The following is a 20,417-nucleotide window of genomic DNA, read 5'->3' on the forward strand; positions in this document are numbered from 1 at the left end:
TACGAATGAAGCCAAATGCTGGCTGCAGTCGGAATTTTATGACACCAGGCTGTGGATGTCATACCACTTCGACCAAAGGGGGCGCTATAATCAATGAAAACGTAAAGATCCACACAGCTGCTTTAACTGCTGTAAAATAAACTTAAATAAAGTATTGTTATAATGAAATAAACCAAAGCAAAACCACTGGTGCTTTTATTCTGAAGCACCCAGCTCGTCTTTGGATGGAAGTGTCGATGTTTTAGCTGTGAACTTGAAGCTTCTGGTCAACAGTTAGCTGTCAGCAGTTACAGCAGCGCCGTTAAACGTGAGGGTTTATTCACTGTCACTGGCTAACTAGCTCTCCAGGTTATATTAATAATATTTGCATGTCGCACTGGTGCTCAGTGGTCACAAAATGGGACACAATCTGGAGCCCTGCAGATACAAAAACACACACCTCACCTCCACACACTCTATTGGCCAGGACAGAGAGGTCTGGATGGGTGGGGGAGAGTCTGTAACATATCATGTTTGTGAGTCTTTTTTTTCTTCATTGTGTCTGGAAGAGGTAGACTGACATAGGAAAGAGAGAGAACCGAAACACCGTCATGTCAGTGGATTAAAAAGATGATGTGAAAATTTGATATATTTCATTTTATACATACCATGTGGAACGAGCCACAATACATTGAGTATATAATTGCCCACCTCTAAGCTGGATGTACTGTCTGTCAACACTTTTAGCGAATTTGGTCAATGACAGAAAATATTTATTGATTTACACTGCTGAAAACAACCTTGTCTCTTTTCCTTAGGCAACACGTCAAAACAAATTTTAAAACTAGGAAACCATTTTCAGCAGCACAAAACAGTTTCCTTGTTGGCTCCAACCCTTCCATACAGTCTCACTCCTCACACTTTGCTTCCTTGTGCAAGTACATCATTTGATAAACAGGTGCTTACTACTTTCAGCCTATCGGGGCCCTGATGATGGGAAAAGAGTAGCTTTGAGAATTCGAAAGAATGTTTAGGCAACACTGTGAAGCTGCAGAAGCACTGAGCTAAATCCAAACCTCAAGGAGCTGTGTTTTAGATCTGCATCACATTATAGCCGCCTCCACCTGAACCGAATTCCAGACCTTTTCCCTACGTTAGACTTCCTCCAGTAACCTGTAATTCATCTGAAATGAAACCATGTTCTCCTGTCATATCCTCGCTAACACGCTGGAGAAAAGGCTCTTGACAGCCATACCTTCTATAGAGTGTTCAATTTTTTTTTTTTTTTTTTAAATCTGAATGATAAATCAAATTAAGCTAGCCGGACAATTTTCAATTCCCTCTCAACCCGCCGCTTTACCTAAGGTAAAATAACACTCAGCGGGCATAAAAGCAAAGGAGGTTTCTTGGCAGAGACCAAACTAAAGGCACCAGACAGGTGTTATGTTTGGTAATGATGTGGTCTGCAATGTAAGTCTGTGTCTCACGCCGCTCTTTTGGCCCCATTTTTGAAAACATTTTCTCTCTCGTGCAGCGCTAGAACTTCAGCCCTGAGCTATCCACTCCATGTCATTTGATCTCGTCTCTACCAGTGTTGCACCTAACACAGCTTAGAGCACAAACTGCCAGCCTCCATCCACAAGGGTGTACAACACAACATCATCTGCAGCAGCCATTGTGCTCTCACACGCCAGCCTCCTCTTGGTTTCTTGCTCTGCACATAAAAATACACAGGAACAGCAGGGAATAGGGTGAGAAAGCGAAAAAACCTCTGGCATTTTTATCGCTGGGGAAAGAGTCTTGTTTTTGGGGGGTGGGGTGGGGGGGATTCCCTGATGGTTAAACTCAGGCTAGAGGGCTGTTCATTCATGGAGGGAGTTTGGGTGGATAAGCCACTGCTGTCAGCAGAAATGGTGACTGGTGGAGTTTACATGGCTCAGTGCTGTATTTTAGCTCTGGGTAATGCAGCGGCAGCAGCAATAGTGAGTCTTTAAGAGTTAGGTTCTCCAGCCACAGGCCACTGATATGAGACGTTAAAGGGGATTCATGTAATAACTACTGGAGGAAACAACTTAGGATGTCCACAGTATTCCCTGTTTAAGAGGCTTGTTGATGCTGCTAGGTATTCTAATAATAAATAAGACAATATCATAATGTTGTATTTAATAAACATGAGGAGCAAATAGCACTTCCGCAGTCAATGACTATTTGAATATGAGAGGAAATAGGCACATTACATTCTCTACTGTGTGTGTGTATGTGTGAGGTTTGGTTCTTTGAAACAACTCTGTTCTTTGTCCTCTAATTTTATCTCGTTATGGGACTGGCTAAGACTTGATGGTGCACTGAAGCTTGCAACATAATTACTAGCTAAGTGTAAAGCAAGTTTTTTTTTACACAATAATTAATTTACCAAATAATTAATGAAGGAAAACCTTAGTTGTATGAATTAAAAACATGCATAAAACATTCTGTTTGTGTGTGTGCGCGTGTGTGTTTGTGCAAGCAAATGTGTCCCTCCTCCAACTAAGCCCTGGTCCGGGGGGCAAAAGACTCTCATTACTTCTAATACCTTTTAGCAAATCAAGATGAAACGAAAAGGAATAGAGGAATATGAGGAACATCGGGGTAAACTTTATTAAACTTAATTAGTGTCAACGTCGCTTATTGGGGAGGTTCACGTCCATAATGGTCACTCTCTATAGAGGAGCTTTCACTGCTGCTGCACTGCAAATGATCTCAAAGGCTTTTTCCCCAGTAATCGCTAGCTAATTTATGCTTTGATGTCGTCTGAGTATAGCATCTTAAGTCTGAGGGTGCACTGCATGTGTTTATTCTGTTTATGGGGCCTAAATAATCCCTGCCTCTTTCTACCAACAGACCTTTAACAACAATTAACAAGCACGGACATGGAGTGCTGCAGACAGATGCATAATGAGGCAGATAAAATGATCCCACTGCGAGTTTTCTAGCCCACCCTGCCCTGAGTTGCTTACCAGCCATCTCCTACAACCAGAAGGAAATCTCAATCAAAAATCATCCTTGGTGTCACCTGGTTTATTTTCTGTCTTTTGCATTAAAAGTACTCTAGTGAGATACTGAGAGATATTATAAACAGGTTAAATGTTGAGAGATGGGTCTTCATGTCAGATTCTGTCAGTGTTAATCACATGACTACGTAAAGGAGAGGCTATTTTTGTTGTAGCATTGTTTGTTGGCAAAGTAGAGAAAGCAACAGGACAGTCCCACACTATCAAGGAAACCTAAAATCATATTACCTGAGATCAGAAAGAATTGTCAACCCATTACACTCTGTTTCGACCTTCAGTTTGACATCGCGTTGACTCTAACTGATTTCGTTGAGGTAGAGGGATTTGATTTTCCCTAGCCAATCAGTAGAAACCTATGTTATCCCCCCAAAGCTAACATAATTTTAGGTCCACGCTGATGTGTAGCCACGCCAACATACAGTACAGGCCAAAAGTTTGGACACACCTTCTCATTCAATGCGTTTTCTTTATTTTCATGACTATTTACATTGTAGATTCTCACTGAAGGCATCAAAACTATGAATGAACACATGTGGAGTTATGTACTTAACAAAAAAAAGGTGAAATAACTGAAAACATGTTTTATATTCTAGTTTCTTCAAAATAGCCACCCTTTGCTCTGATTACTGCTTTGCACACTCTTGGCATTCCCTTGATGAGCTTCAAGAGGTAGTCACCTGAAATGGTTTCCACTTCACAGGTGTGCCTTATCAGGGTTAATTAGTGGAATTTCTTGCTTTATCAATGGGGTTGGGACCATCAGTTGTGTTGTGCAGAAGTCAGGTTAATACACAGCCGACAGCCCTATTGGACAACTGTTAAAATTCATATTATGGCAAGAACCAATCAGCTAACTAAAGAAAAACGAGTGGCCATCATTACTTTAAGAAATGAAGGTCAGTCAGTCCGGAAAATTGCAAAAACTTTAAATGTGTCCCCAAGTGGAGTCGCAAAAACCATCAAGCGCTACAACGAAACTGGCACACATGAGGACCGACCCAGGAAAGGAAGACCAAGAATCACCTCTGCTTCTGAGGATAAGTTCATCCGAGTCACCAGCCTCGGAAATCGCAAGTTAACAGCAGCTCAGATCAGAGACCAGATGAATGCCACACAGAGTTCTAGCAGCAGACCCATCTCTAGAACAACTGTTAAGAGGAGACTGCGCCAATCAGGCCTTCATGGTCAAATAGCTGCTAGGAAACCACTGCTAAGGAGAGGCAACAAGCAGAAGAGATTTGTTTGGGCCAAGAAACACAAGGAATGGACATTAGACCAGTGGAAATCTGTGCTTTGGTCTGATGAGTCCAAATTTGAGATCTTTGGTTCCAACCGCCGTGTCTTTGTGAGACGCAGAAAAGGTGAACGGATGGATTCCACATGCCTGGTTCCCACTGTGAAGCATGGAGGAGGAGGTGTGATGGTGTGGGGGTGTTTTGCTGGTGACACTGTTGGGGATTTATTCAAAATTGAAGGCACACTGAAGCAGCATGGCTACCACAGCATCCTGCAGCGACATGCCATCCCATCCGGTTTGCGTTTAGTTGGACGATCATTTATTTTTCAACAGGACAATGACCCCAAACACACCTCCAGGCTGTGTAAGGGCTATTTGACCAAGAAGGAGAGTGATGGAGTGCTGCGGCAGATGACCTGGCCTCCACAGTCACCGGACCTGAACCCAATCGAGATGGTTTGGGGTGAGCTGGACCGCAGAGTGAAGGCAAAGGGGCCAACAAGTGCTAAACACCTCTGGGAACTCCTTCAAGACTGTTGGAAAATCATTTCAGGTGACTACCTCTTGAAGCTCATCGAGAGAATGCCAAGAGTGTGCAAAGCAGTAATCAGAGCAAAGGGTGGCTATTTTGAAGAAACTAGAATATAAAACATGTTTTCAGTTATTTCACCTTTTTTGTTAAGTACATAACTCCACATGTGTTCATTCATAGTTTTGATGCCTTCAGTGAGAATCTACAATGTAAATAGTCATGAAAATAAAGAAAACGCATTGAATGAGAAGGTGTGTCCAAACTTTTGGCCTGTACTGTACATGCTTTTACGGGTTAAAGAGTGGAGTGCATCATCAAAGTAGAAAACAAATAATGTTTGGCAAAATTAAGAAACATGTGTCGATAGAGGACAGCCTCGATGGCAGCGTCAATCTTGTCTACGGCACTTGAAAGTACTGTTATTCCCATCCATGGCTCTAACTGGCTAATTGTTAGTCCCTTCATGGTGCTCATTGTTTATTTCAACCGAGAAATGGCTGTTTCATGTCACGATGCCACACAAAGTCGGTTAGTCTAAGGTTGGAACCCAGGCAAGAAATCATGAGAGTACTAGCATCAGGGGTCGTGTCAAAGCATTTTTTTCCCCTGAGGCCCGCATATTTTTGAATTGTTTGCAATGGGAGTGCCACATATTCACACTACGCTACAAACGGCAGCAGCATGCTAAGGCGCTGAGTGCTGCCCATTTGGCTTTTTTATTTCCTGAGTGCTGAGAGTTGAAAAATGTTCAGCTTTGGGTAAAATGCTGCGCTCGTCACTGTCATTTTCTACCCAGCTGCTCAATCCCAGTGGAGGAGAGACAAATAGGCCTACCACGAAAATCAACAAAAAAAGTGCTGAACAATAACAACAATGGAGGAGAAAAATATCAATATCTTTTATTTACTGTATATGTACATTTCCTCTCTTGAACCTAGATAGACCATCGGGTCTGTCTGCTCTACAAATATGCTTAAGCCTTCCCTTCATCTAGAAAAGGTACTCTAAAGGTGCGGACACACCAAACCGACATCAAAGAACTAGCGGCGATGAAAGCCAACTGTTGCGTCGTCTATGTCGCCTAACGTTGCCCTGTGTCAGTTGCATTTGAACACACTACATGGACTAAATCTGACGGCCAAGTGGCACGTACGTTCTGCGCCTGTGTGAGAGAGAGTGGAGTGACAGAGTGATACATCCTGACAACTGAGGGGTTTCCTATCTGTGCAGCCCAGCACCTCCACAGACTATTACATTCAAGACAGTCCGGTGTTTCCTCCGCAAGCTCCACTTCACTCAGCTTCACTCAGCTGCCCGATAAACCCGCTGCGTCTTCCCACTTTAACCTGGATAACAAACCAGGGCTTGGTGCTCCGGTTGGATCCAAACAAAGAGCCGGGGCTAGCTCAGAGACTAGTGGAGGCTAACTGGGTGTGCGTCCCTCCGTCATGCTGCGGCTAATGCTCCGCTAGCCTCCCAGCTAGCACTGGCTCTCCATTTGAATCCAAATGGAGAGCTGGGGCTAGGAGAGGCCGGGGCTAGCGGAGGCTAACTGGCTGTGCTTCCCTCCGGTCATGCTGCGGCTAACATTCTGCTAGCTGCTCCCAGCTAGCTCCGGTTTCGTATTCAGGTTAAAGAGGGAGAGGCAGCGGATCTGTGGGGCAGCTGAGTGAAATGGAGCCTGTGGAGGAAGCACCGGTTAGCCCCAGCTTCACTACAGGCAGATTCCCTCGCTACAGGGGCGAGGGAATAAAACCTAAACAGCCAATTAGAGTGATCTCTTTCGCCGACTAGTTCTGCCGCCGATTCAACATGCTCAATCAGCCGAAAAGCCGCCGACGCTGAAGGGCCGATGGTGCGGGACACACCGCAAAAACTAGGCCGACAGGCGCTCACCGACGGCCAGACTTTGGTCGACGGCCGACCGTCGGCTTGGTGTGTCAGGGCCTTAACTTGCAATGAAATTTTTACTTCTCGGCTACTCCCTATCATAGCAACCAAGCGCAACCACAGACAAATTGAATTATTTTTAGGTGACAGAAAAGAGACTGAAAAGTGTGTGGAGTAGAAGTTAAAACTTCTCCAGTAATCTGAAACAACAAAGATGGAGCGGCACCTTACTAATGCCTGAGTTACAATGAGATATTTGTGCACAAGGGTGTGTAATATGTACTACAATGCACTACATGTACTAAAAAATAATATGCATAACATCCTGCTAATAGATCTCTACAACTTTCTTGTAACAGGTTGTCAAAGAATAAGCAAATTGCTGCTTACTGCATCCTTAAGTCGTTAGGATGAGCCATGGGGAGCCAGTAAATCACCTAAAAGAGCAGACAGGCAGACCTGTTTCACCTTCTTGCTCAACCTCTTACTCCAGTGAAGAGATTAGAGGGAAGGCTGGGCTTCATAACCTTCTCTTAACACTGTGGGGACCCACTGTGCAGGACTTATCCCAGCAATATTCATTCTGGGAAACGGTCATTTGGGCCTCAAGACGGTGTTTTACAAGTGCTGTTTTTGGAGGAGGTGATAGGGAGCATCTGTGCGCAATATCATGACAATAAGGAAGAGCAAATGAGAATGAGTTTAAACAGAGACTCTCCTCTAAAGACAGCCACTTGCCATTTGGAGCTTTATAAGGGGCCTTTATTTGGCCCTAAATTCTTCATCTGCCAGGAGTTAATTACCCATTAGTGGATCATTGCTAATACTTATCGAGCATAACCTTCACAAGCACAATCATTATACAGTAAATACGGTCAACAGAACAACAAGGTGCAAATGCTTTCCCAAGAGTTTCCATCGAGTTGTTTCCACAAACTCTTGTTGTTGCACTGTGATGGACACACTTCCGCCTTCTACTTTGCCTCTAAACAGAGATTTGCATTGCAGGGAAGTAAAGCTGTTTGGTTAAGCTAACTTCGTCCACAGTCCCAACAACCTTATCTGTTTCTGTTCCTTCCAACAACAGAAGAAAGCGAGGAGTGGAATAGAGATGGGCAGTATGCTTTCGCTTAGTTTAACACACTGAGCTGTACGTGTGTGGAGATGCGTGCCCTGGAACGGAGAGTTTTTCTAAAGCACAAGTTTAAAGACCTCAGACAAGTTTACTTTGCACCAGCCACCCGGGTAAGGAGGGGCCCCGGGGGCAGGAATGGAGGAGATGAGGTGGAGCCGGTCAGGGGCACATGAAGGGGATCAACACTAACCCCAGAGGACAGGCCAGTTACACAGCTAGGAAAGAGGCCAGCCGCTCTCCATCCCTCGTGGTTTACCTCGCAGGTCAGTTCCAAGGACCCTGCGTGTTCGCTGTAGTCTGCTCAGCCCCCTTGCCCCACCCCCAGACCATCCAGTGCTCAACTCTTCTCAGCTCGAGTCGTGGCCGGGCAGGCAGGCAGGCGGATGGACATCCCTTAACAGGCAGCATCGGCGGCACTAGGGCTGCTAGCCTGTAATTAGCTCGGACAGCTCAGGCTTGGAGAGAGGCAGCCAGGCTATATCATAATGAGCTCAGCTGGGATTAGGAGGACAGGGCAAGGGGGTGAGCAGAGGGGAAAGCAGTAGAGGGGGTGGGGGTGGGGGGGGGGGGCAAGTACCAGAATTCTGGCCTCAACCTACTGCAGCATCACAGAGGGCTGCAGGGAGGCAACTGGGAAGACAAGTAGGAAGAGGATGGTACAGAGGTATAGGATAGAGGAGGGAAAGAGGTGAGGAGAGGTGAAGGCTAGGGGAGATAGGAGAGACTGTGGCTTTAGGCCAAGCTTTGTGTAGCATCATAGAGGGTCAGTGTTAGTGGTACGGTTATAGGGGCTTCTCTAGATCAAACAAGACAATGGCTATGCTACACCCAGAGACAGACTTTAAGACATAGACAGGAGAAAAGAAAGAGAGAAGGAAAAACTGAGTAACAAAGAAAGAGTTTAAATAAAAAAAAGCACCTCTTGAAGAAAAGCCCCACTGTGATTATCATCACAGTCAATATTTGAGCTAATCACACAACTACAGCTCACAGCATGGTTTCAGTAAAAAAAAAAATGGTGCTAGTCCACATGTCCTGAAATATTTCAATGTCCATGACAAATGGGAAACATTCAGGTCAAGTATATGTCAAATGATGTGCGTAAGGCGCAGACTCTTACAGCTGCTTCTCTGTAAGCTCTGCTAAATTGCTAAAAATACTAAACTGCTAAATTTAAGCTCTTATGTCTGTTTTGCAAGCCTTGGTGATTCTTTCTGTGGTTGGCTTGGACGGTGGTGGGCATGTGGCTCTAAGTAATCATAAGCATGAGCAAGTCAACTCACCAGGCTAGCTAGCCAGGTTGATGATCTTACAATGTAAACATCAGTAAACACAGGAAAAGATGGAGAAGAATGGGCACCAGCTGAATCAGCATCCTGCTAGCCACTGTACAGATGTTTATCAGGAACTGTAATTTGATTCACCAAAACCTGGTGAAATCCTACACAGCGGCATTCAACCAGGCAGTTCCATCTCTACATACCAGTCTGACAGAGATGAGCGTTCTGACGAGAGAAGGACAGGAGGCCTGTACTTTACAAGGAATAAGGACTGGTGTATCAGTGGGAATGTGAGGTGCTCCTGGTCCAGCTGTGGGTAACTGCTGTAACACGTCACTGTGCAGAGGCGACTGCAGTGTGGTGCTGCTGTGTTCGGGAGGAGCGACCCTTCGGATTGTCTTGTTGGGGTCGTGATGTGTGGACAGTTAAATCATTCCACAGAGTTGGATTACCAGAATCATCTGGAATCATTGACATTTATATGGCATCAGCCAACAAAATAAGAAGAATGAAAAAACAGAAGGACTAAATCACAGCGCTTAAGTTAAAGGAGCTGAAGTTGTACCATGTATTATTTCCATGTGACAAATAAATGATGATTGATTGACTGACTGAAGTATTAAGGTTGTTGAGCTTGAAATCAATTGACAGGCAGGCTAAATGAAGAATGACATCATCAAAGCATGCAGCTTTAATATTTAATTTATTGCAGTGTAGGCTACTTTGCTTAAACATTATATTCCAAATAAATCAAGTCCCTTCAACAGAGTAACATGCATAATTAAGTTATTTTAAAAATAAACATTATGTGAGCCTACATTCATGAGGGCAACACATGGACACAAAGAATTTCTTTTAGTTTTACACCATGTCCGAACTGAATGTGACCCGAGCAAGAGTTAGCAAAAATCAGTTTGATTGCATGGTTGTTTTTAAATGGAATGTCCCAACTTGCTTGTGTTGAACTTTAGTTGGACGTCTTGTTTCTATTAATTCCTGTTGTTCGCTTTGGAAGCGTCACAATGAAGGAGGCACGGCTGATTCATGATGTTGAAATGAGGATTTATCTGATGATACCTCCTAATTTCACTACAAAAACCTTAATAAGGTGACAGCTGGCTGGAGGGATATCACCAGGGAGCTGAAACATTCTGGTAAATGAACAGTGATAACAGCAACCTATGTCAGTGAAGATTCTCAGTCATCCAGATCATGGTAGCACTTATGATAACAGCAACCTACTTCCTGTTGACAAAATGTAATTTCCAGTACTAATCCATCATCTAAGTGGTTACAGCTCCAGGTCCATAACTGATCCTCCACTGCTACGATATAGTGATTAAATTAATGTATGTGCCACAGCAATCCTTTTGAATTTGTGGTCCATTACTTTCTGATCAGGTATCTGACACATAGGGCCTAATGTTACTATCAATATTATAATAAAACAGCAGTGATGTGGAAATTAGACAAATTTTAAAATATGCCGGTATTGTCATTGTTTTAAAGAGAAGATGATTGAATAAAATATGTAAGTATTTATGGGACAGGTTTTTGATATCTATCTTATTTTAGGTATGCAAAGTGTCTAATTGACACCCACTTAATAACAGCAGCAACAGGACTACAGTTTGGCATAAATGTTCCATTAAAATTGCAATTATTTCACAAAGACACAGCTAGGGATTCTGATAATGTGATTTTACTTCCTGCACTTTTATGTGTGAATTTTTGGGCAGCCAATTTTACAAATGAGCACGGAGTCTAATGATCTTGCTTTGGCCCCTGCTGGCTGGTAATGATGTGGAGGGCTAGGTGGATGCTGTGAAGCTGGGAAGGGCACACTCAAATTTTAACACCCACAAACAAGAAGGGACAGTGGGAGTGTGTGTCGGTGTGTGTGTAGAGAGAGAGAGAGAAAGACAGTTTTAAACATCCGGTGCAGGTATTTATCTGTGTTTCAGCCAGGCAACTTTGACAGCGGGTGACTTACTTTTCAATGGAGAGTTTCCTGGTGAGGTTTTTCAAGTAGGCCAGCTCATTCCACACCGCATCACTGTTCTCTTGTCTTAGCTGCCACGGTTCTGCGCGCTGCATCCTTCCACCTGGCCTTGGACACACGTATGCAAAATATAAGTAGAAATGTAGAAGCAAGCTAAGGTGCAGATAAATTGAACAGATAGCCTCACTTATAGTATGCACGCACACACACACACACACACACACACACACACACACACACACACAACCAGACACTTAAAGCAAACATACTAACAAGGGGAAATGGTTGGTACTGTACATTATCTTGCTGCCTCTGGCCAATTCACATGGGGTAACGAGGCCCCTTAGTCTCACTCTGTTTTTGTTATTCAGCCATCTTTAGCAGTATTCAAATGAGCAGCCTTGACTTTGACATTTCAGTGGCAAATCATGTACACACGTATGCATGTTTGTTAAAGCCCAGGGCACTGCCCGTGTGGCAGGGCGGTGGACCATTCCCTGTGTGCCATGCAAATGTAAATAATGGCAAAAACACACTTGCAAACGAGGTCATTCAAATGTCTACACCTCACTTATGAATACTTAATGACACTTCGTGCTCAGTGGCTGCCCCCTCCATTGAACTTCCCCTTCAACTCTCTCACACACACACACACACACACACTCTGTCCCTACTGCCCCCAACTGCATCCCTGCACACACCGAACTCATCAATCAGTCTTAGCCCAGCACATTCAATTCCAATTAGCCTTTCATTTGCAAACTAAAACGGCTTTTAGTGAAAAATCCACAGATTGCAAAAGTGGCAGATGAGAAGAGAATACCATTTTTGTCTCTCTCTTTCTCCCTCTTACACACACACGCACGCACGCACGCACGCACTACAGTTTCTCATTTTTACTCAATCAATGAGACCGAGGTGTGGAAATGGATTGTGAGGGTCACTGCTATTGCGGAGGCCTCCTTTTCCCGTGGTCATTATTGGCTATGTAGACACAGCCACACAACGCTAATACTAGTTAAACCCCGGTGCCTGGGAGTTGCAGGCTACTGAGGAACGGCAAATGTTTTCATTTAATACTGCTAATGCCCCTGTGAGCAATTTGGAGCCCTTGAACTTATTCCTAGTGTATGTGCATGTAAGTGTATATGTGTGCTGGCGTTAGTTTCCCAGAGTGCAAAGCTACTTAACGGATAATCTCACTGTACAGTCACAGAGACTGATACACTTTTACTCAATCTACTGCAAGCACTTGGTGAATTCAGCCTGAGCTATCTTAACACTGCCTGGAGCTGTAAAAGTACATGATATTTTACCCACAGCTCTGTTTTAATTCGCTCTGTGTGATTTTTAGGAATGTAGTGTATCAACTGCATTCCTTATGAAAGGTGTATGAAGCTTTATTAAGTCACGGTAAAGCTTTATACATTTTAATTTGTTTACAGTGGGCCAAAAAGCTGTTGAACATGGAGCCATGAGAGAGCTATCTTCTTCAGGCCTCAGTGCTTCCTCCCCTATGGTATCCTAGTTTCCATTATTAAGCAGGAGGAAATAGAGAGAACTTTTCCATGCTGCTGCGGCTAATTGCTCTGATTCAGGGGGAATCTGTTTATGGGCGCAACTTTGATCAGAGTACGGATGCTTTAATAACCTTTAATTTTATTTGCTCACCCCCATCATCCCCAGTCTGATTAAAAAACTTTTTCCCTTCTCTAATATAAATAAGAAGTTGGCTTTTTTCCTCCTCTCCTTCATGCCATTTTGGGAAAATATGGTGGTAATGGTGAATGGCAGGGTGGTTTCACTGGGACTGGCCAACTGCACTCATCCTGCATGCTAATAAGCCGACGGACCCCGCGTCTGCTCTGTGAGTGGCTGGTAGTTCTATCCTGGGTGGGACTGGTTATCACATACACTGGTGACGTCACTCAGCAGCTGGCCATACAACAACCAATTGTCTAATTCAGTACTTTACTCTGCTGATGAGAGGTGAAGATTGATAAGAGGGAAACTAAAATCTAGAAGGTATGGGAGACATTATGTTAATGTACAACACTAATATATTTTAGTTGAGGTGCACTGTGTGTATTTAACAGAAGTAGCTGTAAGTACAGGCGTATGTGTGTGTGTGGCAGGTAAGGGGGCTAGACACATTACAGTCTTATCTTTTGGTCCTGCACACAAAAGGGGAACAAAACCGACCCCCCGCATCTTTCCAAAAAGGCAACAACACAGCATGGAAGCTACAGGGAAATCCCTAACAAGCTCGAAATGCAATGAGACTCGACGCCTATCCCCACTGACTTGTTAGGGCCCTGATTTCCCAGCACTAATGGGAGTATTTAAGTCATTTTCTATTGTCTCTCATTCAGGCTGGCATTACCCCAGTGGGTTTAACAGCTATTTAAGGATGGGGCTTAATGCCAAATGAATGCCAGGATCATAACATTGAGTGACTGGCTGGTGCCATGGAGGGCTCTGACTGAAAAGGGCAAAGCTGCCTATTGCATCAATTTTATGTCAAATCAGTCATGAAATACAAATACACTGACACTGAGACTGCAGATGTATTATTATGGATTTGCAGGTCTGCTCAGCTATTGACTCTTAACCACAGCCCTGTTTGTCTTATTATACAAACATACATGTTTTCTCCTCTCAAAATCAAGGCAGTCTTTGACAAAAGTACATTATTTCACCTCACAGAACATTTCTTTGATAACCTGCTAAAATGTAGAACAGCAGCACAACTGGTGTTGACTCCGAGAGTTCTCTCTCTCTCTACATCTCTCTGTCTTTGTTCCCACTGTCTCAGACACATGCTGTTGAGCCGCGCTGAGCTGACATGAGCCGAGTCGAGCCTTGCGCTGAACACGCTCTCTCACTCACTCCACTTTCACACGGGCTCACATTGCACTGCTGTTTTCTTTAATTAACCCAGAGAGAAAACAGCTGACAGGGTCAACACTTTGCTCCCGCGCGGCCACCAAACATATGCACCTTTATTTACATTTTAAAATGGACTTGATGATGCTGTTGGAGAAAAGAAACAGACACAGAAAAAGTGCGAAAAGACTGGAAGAGACAATGGAGAGAAAAAGACCAAATATTAATGACATTTTTCCAGCACATTTTCCGCTTTGTGTAAAAATCCTGGGGTTTCTGCTGAAGATAACAGGTCGAGGCAGGGAATGGACCGCTCCCCTCCTCCTCCACTTTCCTCCTCCCTCCACAGGCCTTCTCAAACACCTTGCACCCCCCAGGACCAGACACCTCCAGCCTCTGGCTCTCACATCTTAATGAACGCTGAGGGAGAAGAGACGCAGAAGCGCACACACTCTTGGCACAAAACGGCCCAAATTGACTGGGCTTAAAACCTCAGAGCTTTTCAAAGGCAAAGGAAGGAATTTCTCCCACTTTCCCAAATCCAGCACTCAGGCCTTGTCAGACAACATGTGGAGAGCAATGAGTCCCTAAGACTATTTGTGAGTGGTTTCAGAGGGTTGTAGCATTTCACAAGGGCTTTTAACATAAGGCAAGGTAAGTTATGTGCTTTGAAACGTCTCTTAGTGCCGGCTGCTGGGTGGAGCTGGAAGTTACCCAAGTTGCTTTGTGTATGCAGAGGTCCTCTGCGCACACCAACAGGTCCTGTGCATTGTGAAAGTATAAGCTATTTATTTTGCCCCATTTTCCCCACTCTTCTCTGTGATGAGTTTCAGACTAAACAGTAAGCAGCGTACTCACAAGCCATTTGATTTCTCCAGCGCTTTCAGCTGCTCCCTGACTGTCTTGTAGCTGGTCTGAATCAGACACAGGCGTTCACGGCGCTTATCATGAGCTCTCCTCAGCTCTTCGTTCTCCTCCACCTGTAAGGCACAGTGACAAGATTTTTTTTTCTCCAAAAGTTGTACATGTCAAATGAAATATAACTGAAACAGGGGGTCAGCTTCATTTACACTGGCACAGCAGTGTGGCAGGGAAGCTGAAAGAAGCCCATCACCGTCTACATATTTAAACTGGTCTACAGCTGAAACACCTTTGCCTGACAGAAACCAGCAGGTTCAGTTTCTCTTCGCTCTCCCACTGCCTCTCTGACAAGTGCTTCCACTCTCACTGGGCAACTGAGACATCATTAAGGGACGACATTTACAGGATGAGTCAGTGGGGCCACAGAACACCAAGCACACAAACACACTTTAACCAGCAAAGACACTCACTCACTGGAGTTACCGACTGACGACCAGCACGCGTGGTGTTGGTGGGTTTTTGCAGCGGTGGGCTTGCTGCTGACACTGTTGTTGACAGCTATTAAAACACTGCAAGATTTGGCTCCAGCTTTAAAGAAGGAGTAAGAGAAGACAACATATAGATTTTTCTTGTCAGGGGCACCCCTCCTCCCCACCACACTGACCTTAACAGCGAGGGCGATGGAGAAAACACTTTCAAAAGGCAGGACAAACAGAGGTGGAAAGAGAGCAAAGGAAGAGAGAAAGGCAGCTGATGAAAACAGAGGAAAGAGAAAGGGAGAGAACAGAGAAATTAGAAAGAGAAGAAAGAGAGAGAGCAAAGCAAAACAGAAAGTGAAAGGAAGAGTGCAGGACAGGTTTCTGCTTGAGTGGCCAGGGCTAGGGAGAGTTGTCGAGCGCTTTCTGAAGGGAAGGAGCTTGTTTACTGCTGATATGACACGGCTGCCCTGCAGAGAGGGAAATGCGAGCCCTCAGCCCTGTTATTATTAACAAGGACAAAGAGAACAGAGAGAGCGCACAAACATGCACCGGACACACAACAGGTGCACACACACACACACACACACACACACACACACACACACACACACACACACACAAACACACTCTTGATGCACACTCACACTGCCATTGTGACAAGTATGGATTTTCCCTGGTGCGGATTATTCACAGAGGACATCTGCAAGACATCCTCGGCCCCTTCAAGCTGCCCCCAACCTCTCAAAAACAAGGCTCTAATGAAAGGGGCCAGACCGGGGCAGTGTTAACTGGTGGAACTAGGAGCTGGGGGAGGACACAGAAGAGTTGAAGCTGACTGATGGAGGGGGGGGGGGGAGGCAGGATGGAGCAAGTGGCAGGGCATTAGCCACATCATGGCTTCCCAGGCTCCTTACAGAGTTTCCCCTGGGCAGCCCAGTTCTGGTCATCAGGCCACAGACCCTTGCCCACAGATCAATACACCCCCTTACTCAGCCAGCATACACATCTGTGGACGTTCTCAAGCTGAAAAATAATTACACAGCAACAGCTACTGTTTACTTGAAAGTGTGTGGAAGAAAAAAAAGAGGCCATTATTATGAGAATTGTTTGTTTGTCTGCTGCTGTTAGCTGCTAAGGTCAAAATGTCAATGGTACAGGCTGGCGTACCCAATTTGAAAGGCATTCTATTGGAAAGAATTGGATAGGATCAACTGGAGAACAACGGACTGGACAGAGTGAAGTGCTGTACTGTGAGATGGTGGAGGTGAGGTCGCCACTGTAGCTGATGGAGGGCATTTTACTCCATGCCATATCCAAGCAAAGGACATAACCACTACATCATGCTCTGACCTAATGCTCGCATTAATGTGGCCACAGATGTGAGTTGCCAATCACAGTTTTTCTGTGCATACCTTTGCTAAATGCCCCTCAACTGGCAGACACGTAAATGGCACCATTAACTAAGACAGTCATGCGTGTCGTCTGAATCTATGCTGAGCGTTAACGTCTGACTAGGTGTCTGCCGGTGATGTAATTCAGACACTTCAGATCTGACAAGAAAATGATGTCTAATGTGTTCCTGGGATTGCGTTCAAAGGGAGATGACCTCTGCATAATCACATACTCACTGGTCAGCCTGAAAGATGGAAAGGATAACGAAAGGCAACCGCTTTAGGGAAAAGTCAAAATAAAAAAAAATAAAAATGATTATGGCAGTGGAAGATATACTCTGCTGACATAAAATAAAAGAGGAAGTCAAATTTTGAGACCTTAAAAGAAACATAGGGGAAAGATGAAAATTAAGTGTATTTTGCTTGCAGTGATTTTGAGAGACAGAAGAAAATAATACATGGGAATGAAGAATGGTGGGAGAAAGACGTCATAGAGCATGTGAAGGTTAAAAGACCAATAAAGCTGATTCGTTTAAGGGAAAAAACCCTGCTGCATCCACTTTCACCAGAGCAGCTCCTCTCCTGCTGCTTCACTGCCTACGCACGCTCTGTTTGTGTGCGCACACATACGTATTTGTATGTGTGTGTGAAAGACACTGTAAGAGAAGGTCAAGGAGGAGGCAGTGGCAGCTGTATTGCAATTGAACCCTTTGGTGACCGTGACTCTCACAGAGCTGCAAACCTTCCTACAACCCAGCAGCTGATAGCAGCAATCATATGTAAGATAGTGGCCAGAGCAACAAGCAGCTCCACTATGCCTGTCTAGTTCACCACACTATTAACTGGACACCTCTTTGTTACTGAACGTGCCCAATTCACTAACCAAGGCCTTTATGTATGTCAAAGTCACTGGCATGAGGGGAAAATATTGAGACAGACGATTAAGACAGAAAAGGCAGTGATGATGATGAAGGCTGCAGGAAACAAAGAAGTTACCGTTAGAAAAAAACATAAAGAAGAGTTTGGGATAAACTGATTAATGTAGAGTAGAGAAAAGGAGAGGATATTATGTGTATTCATCGATGCTAGCTAGTTACCTTCAATTGCAGCAGCTCCTCAAGGTCTTTAATCCTCTGTTCTGCCCCTCTTCTCCTCTCGCTACCTGACTCCGCACTGCTGGCTGGGGACAGAGACCTGGATCGCTGCACTGGTGCACCCTGGGACAGGTAAGCATAGAAGCACTGGGGTGAGAACTTGAGCACACTTCACTTACACAGGCAGGCACAAACCCATGCAACAATTAACATCTGTAGAAACACTGAGTGAATGCCAATAATGGAATCATCCATGTTCATTCCATTCCCCTCTCACCTTGAGTAAAACATGCACATTGTCTTCTCCGGTACACACATATGCACACACAAACAAACATGCTACCAGAGGAATAAAGCAAGCTGGCTGGAGCAGCAGTCCGCAGAAGCTGAAGGGAAGAGGTTCGGTTTTGTGTGTACATATGTGTGTGTTTGGAAGTGGGAGTTGCAAGCTGAGAGCGGCAAAGGTTTCTCCCTGCGACTGGCTAATGAGTATGTTCATTTCCATTTACATTGTTTCTTTGACAATAATGATGTCCCATTAGGGGAGACTAAAGGGGCTATAGATTCCAGAATGTGCTGGGCTTCATTACAAGAGGTGGGCAGGGAGGCCGCTCTAATTGCTCTACTAGGGGCCTCCAGGTTACACTTGATAGGACAACTGGAAGAGCCGCCGATTAGGGGGGGGTGCAGTTTGCTAGCCAGCCTCTTCTGTAGAAATAAATAAAGAAGTGGAGAAGTGCTGGGGCCGCGCTGTAGAAAAGCAGTGGGAACAATATGCTAGTGGAATATGAATATGGGAGGATAGGAGGCCCCCTGCGGTGCCAGGCAGGGCTGACCAGATGGCAGGCTAAAATATGCAATGCGACTAAATGTACAACAGTCCTTGGGCTGGAGTGGATGAGTAGTGCAGGAGGAGTAGGAGGTGGTGGAGGTGGAGTGAGAAAGTTTATGATAGGACAATGGCTCAATAAGCCCCCTCCCTCGAAAAAAATATGTTCTGATGGCTGTTACAAGCTTTGTTGTCTATTAAAGTTATAAAACTAGAGTTAGGTAGAAACGGCAAGTGTATTTTAATAACACAGGTCCTAGGGTTACCCTTCGAAATGATACATGTATCAACCACAGTGGGCAGCAAACATGTCTTACGGGCCCACCAGTAGAAGAAGAGGAACTCACATTTGTCAGGGTTGGATTTTAGACTTCTTAGATCCTTTTAATGCGTGAGTTTTGTTTCATGGTGAAGACGAGGGCAGAAGAGAACTTGGAAAATACCTGCCATTTGTTGTTGAGATTTCTTGGTGATTTTGTGATTCCACTGCCATGATTACCATCATGCCAAGTTTGAAAATCTTTCTGCATAAAGTACACCGAGCCTCGTATGCACTGCCTTGTTCCAGGTTCAGCCATGCTGTGACATCTTAAACAGCCAATTTTTGCTGAATTTGCACTTTTCAATATTGTCCAGGGTACAGCAACAGCTAGCTAGCAGACAGTTGATCCTACCCAGGCCATAAAAGTGCCGTTGGTTATGCTGTCCTGATCTGCGTGACGTTAATGTAATAGGCATTCAGTAAATTGTTTAAAAATAGATGTTACCAGTTATTTTGAAAAATACACAATGCAATGTCAGAAAAAATGATAAAATCCTACTTCCCATGTCTTAGCATTTTTAAGACCTTTTAAAGATTGATTGTAAGTAAAATGTAAATGTAAAATGTTGTACCGACTGCATTATGTAAAATGCATATATGCAATGGTGATTGTCTGCTGCATCATGTCTACCATGTATAATTTTCTCTGAGGGAAGCAAAATTCGTCAGTGGCAATGAAAACCATAACTACAGTAAGAGAATTCAAATACTGTATATTTAAAGGCAATTACAAATCCTGGCCAAAATTGCAGGGTGTTATTATAAAAATATTAAGGATTTTAACAGTAGTATATACACATTTATGTAACTTGTCTTGTGATAGGTTTACATTATCACTACAGCACGCATGTTTGTAAAATCATTTGCCTGTGACAAAAATGCCTAAGTATGCAAGTGTGTTTGGGAATGTGCCCTCGGGCTACAGTTGACTGCAGTGACCTGGTGTGCCCGCTTCTGCTATCATGCCTGCATGGGTGCCAACCATGTGTTCTAACTCAGCCTTAATGACTCTATGCAACTAATTAGCAGATTGATCTGCATATTCCTGATGAGTGGCAGGCCAACTGGCTTAGCCTGTATGTGCTTAGGGGAAAGGGAGAGGCCAAAAGGGGGATCCAAATCAACTAAAAGCCCTAAACTTAAAAGTGAAGAGGACTAACTATAAAGTATGATTACTGAGGATGAATTCTAAATAGGTTTTCAGGCGGAAGTGCATTTTGGGGAGGATTTATTTAACAATGAGTGAATATTCCAACATTAGTGTTCCTCTGTATGTGAGAACCAGAGAGGAACTGCAGTGTGCTTTGTCTGAGGGAGTACAAGGGAAGATGACATGGTGACACTGACAAATGACTGAGATTTGCTGCAGATGTTCTCTCTGGTCCAGTTGGACGCCTGTCTGCTGCAGGTTCACAAGACACATGAATGCCTTCTGTTTGTGTGGGAGGCT

At 44.3% G+C, this 20,417-nt stretch overlaps 1 protein-coding gene across 2 annotated transcripts in view; it reads right to left on the minus strand.

The window, feature by feature from the left end:
• cntln (centlein, centrosomal protein) overlaps positions 1-20,417 on the minus strand; it is a 118,027-nt gene that overhangs the window by 62,322 nt on the left and 35,288 nt on the right. For both annotated transcript variants that reach the window (XM_033623179.2, XM_078166220.1), the window contains 3 exons: positions 17,820-17,939; positions 14,850-14,971; positions 11,097-11,213 (listed from right to left, as the gene is read on the minus strand). In XM_033623179.2, coding sequence (XP_033479070.2) covers positions 11,097-11,213; positions 14,850-14,971; positions 17,820-17,939 — 359 coding nt within the window. The remainder of the gene's footprint in view (positions 1-11,096; positions 11,214-14,849; positions 14,972-17,819; positions 17,940-20,417) is intronic.

The sequence above is a fragment of the Epinephelus lanceolatus genome, chromosome 3 (assembly GCF_041903045.1).
Source record: "Epinephelus lanceolatus isolate andai-2023 chromosome 3, ASM4190304v1, whole genome shotgun sequence".
NCBI classification, from domain to species: domain Eukaryota; kingdom Metazoa; phylum Chordata; class Actinopteri; order Perciformes; family Serranidae; genus Epinephelus; species Epinephelus lanceolatus.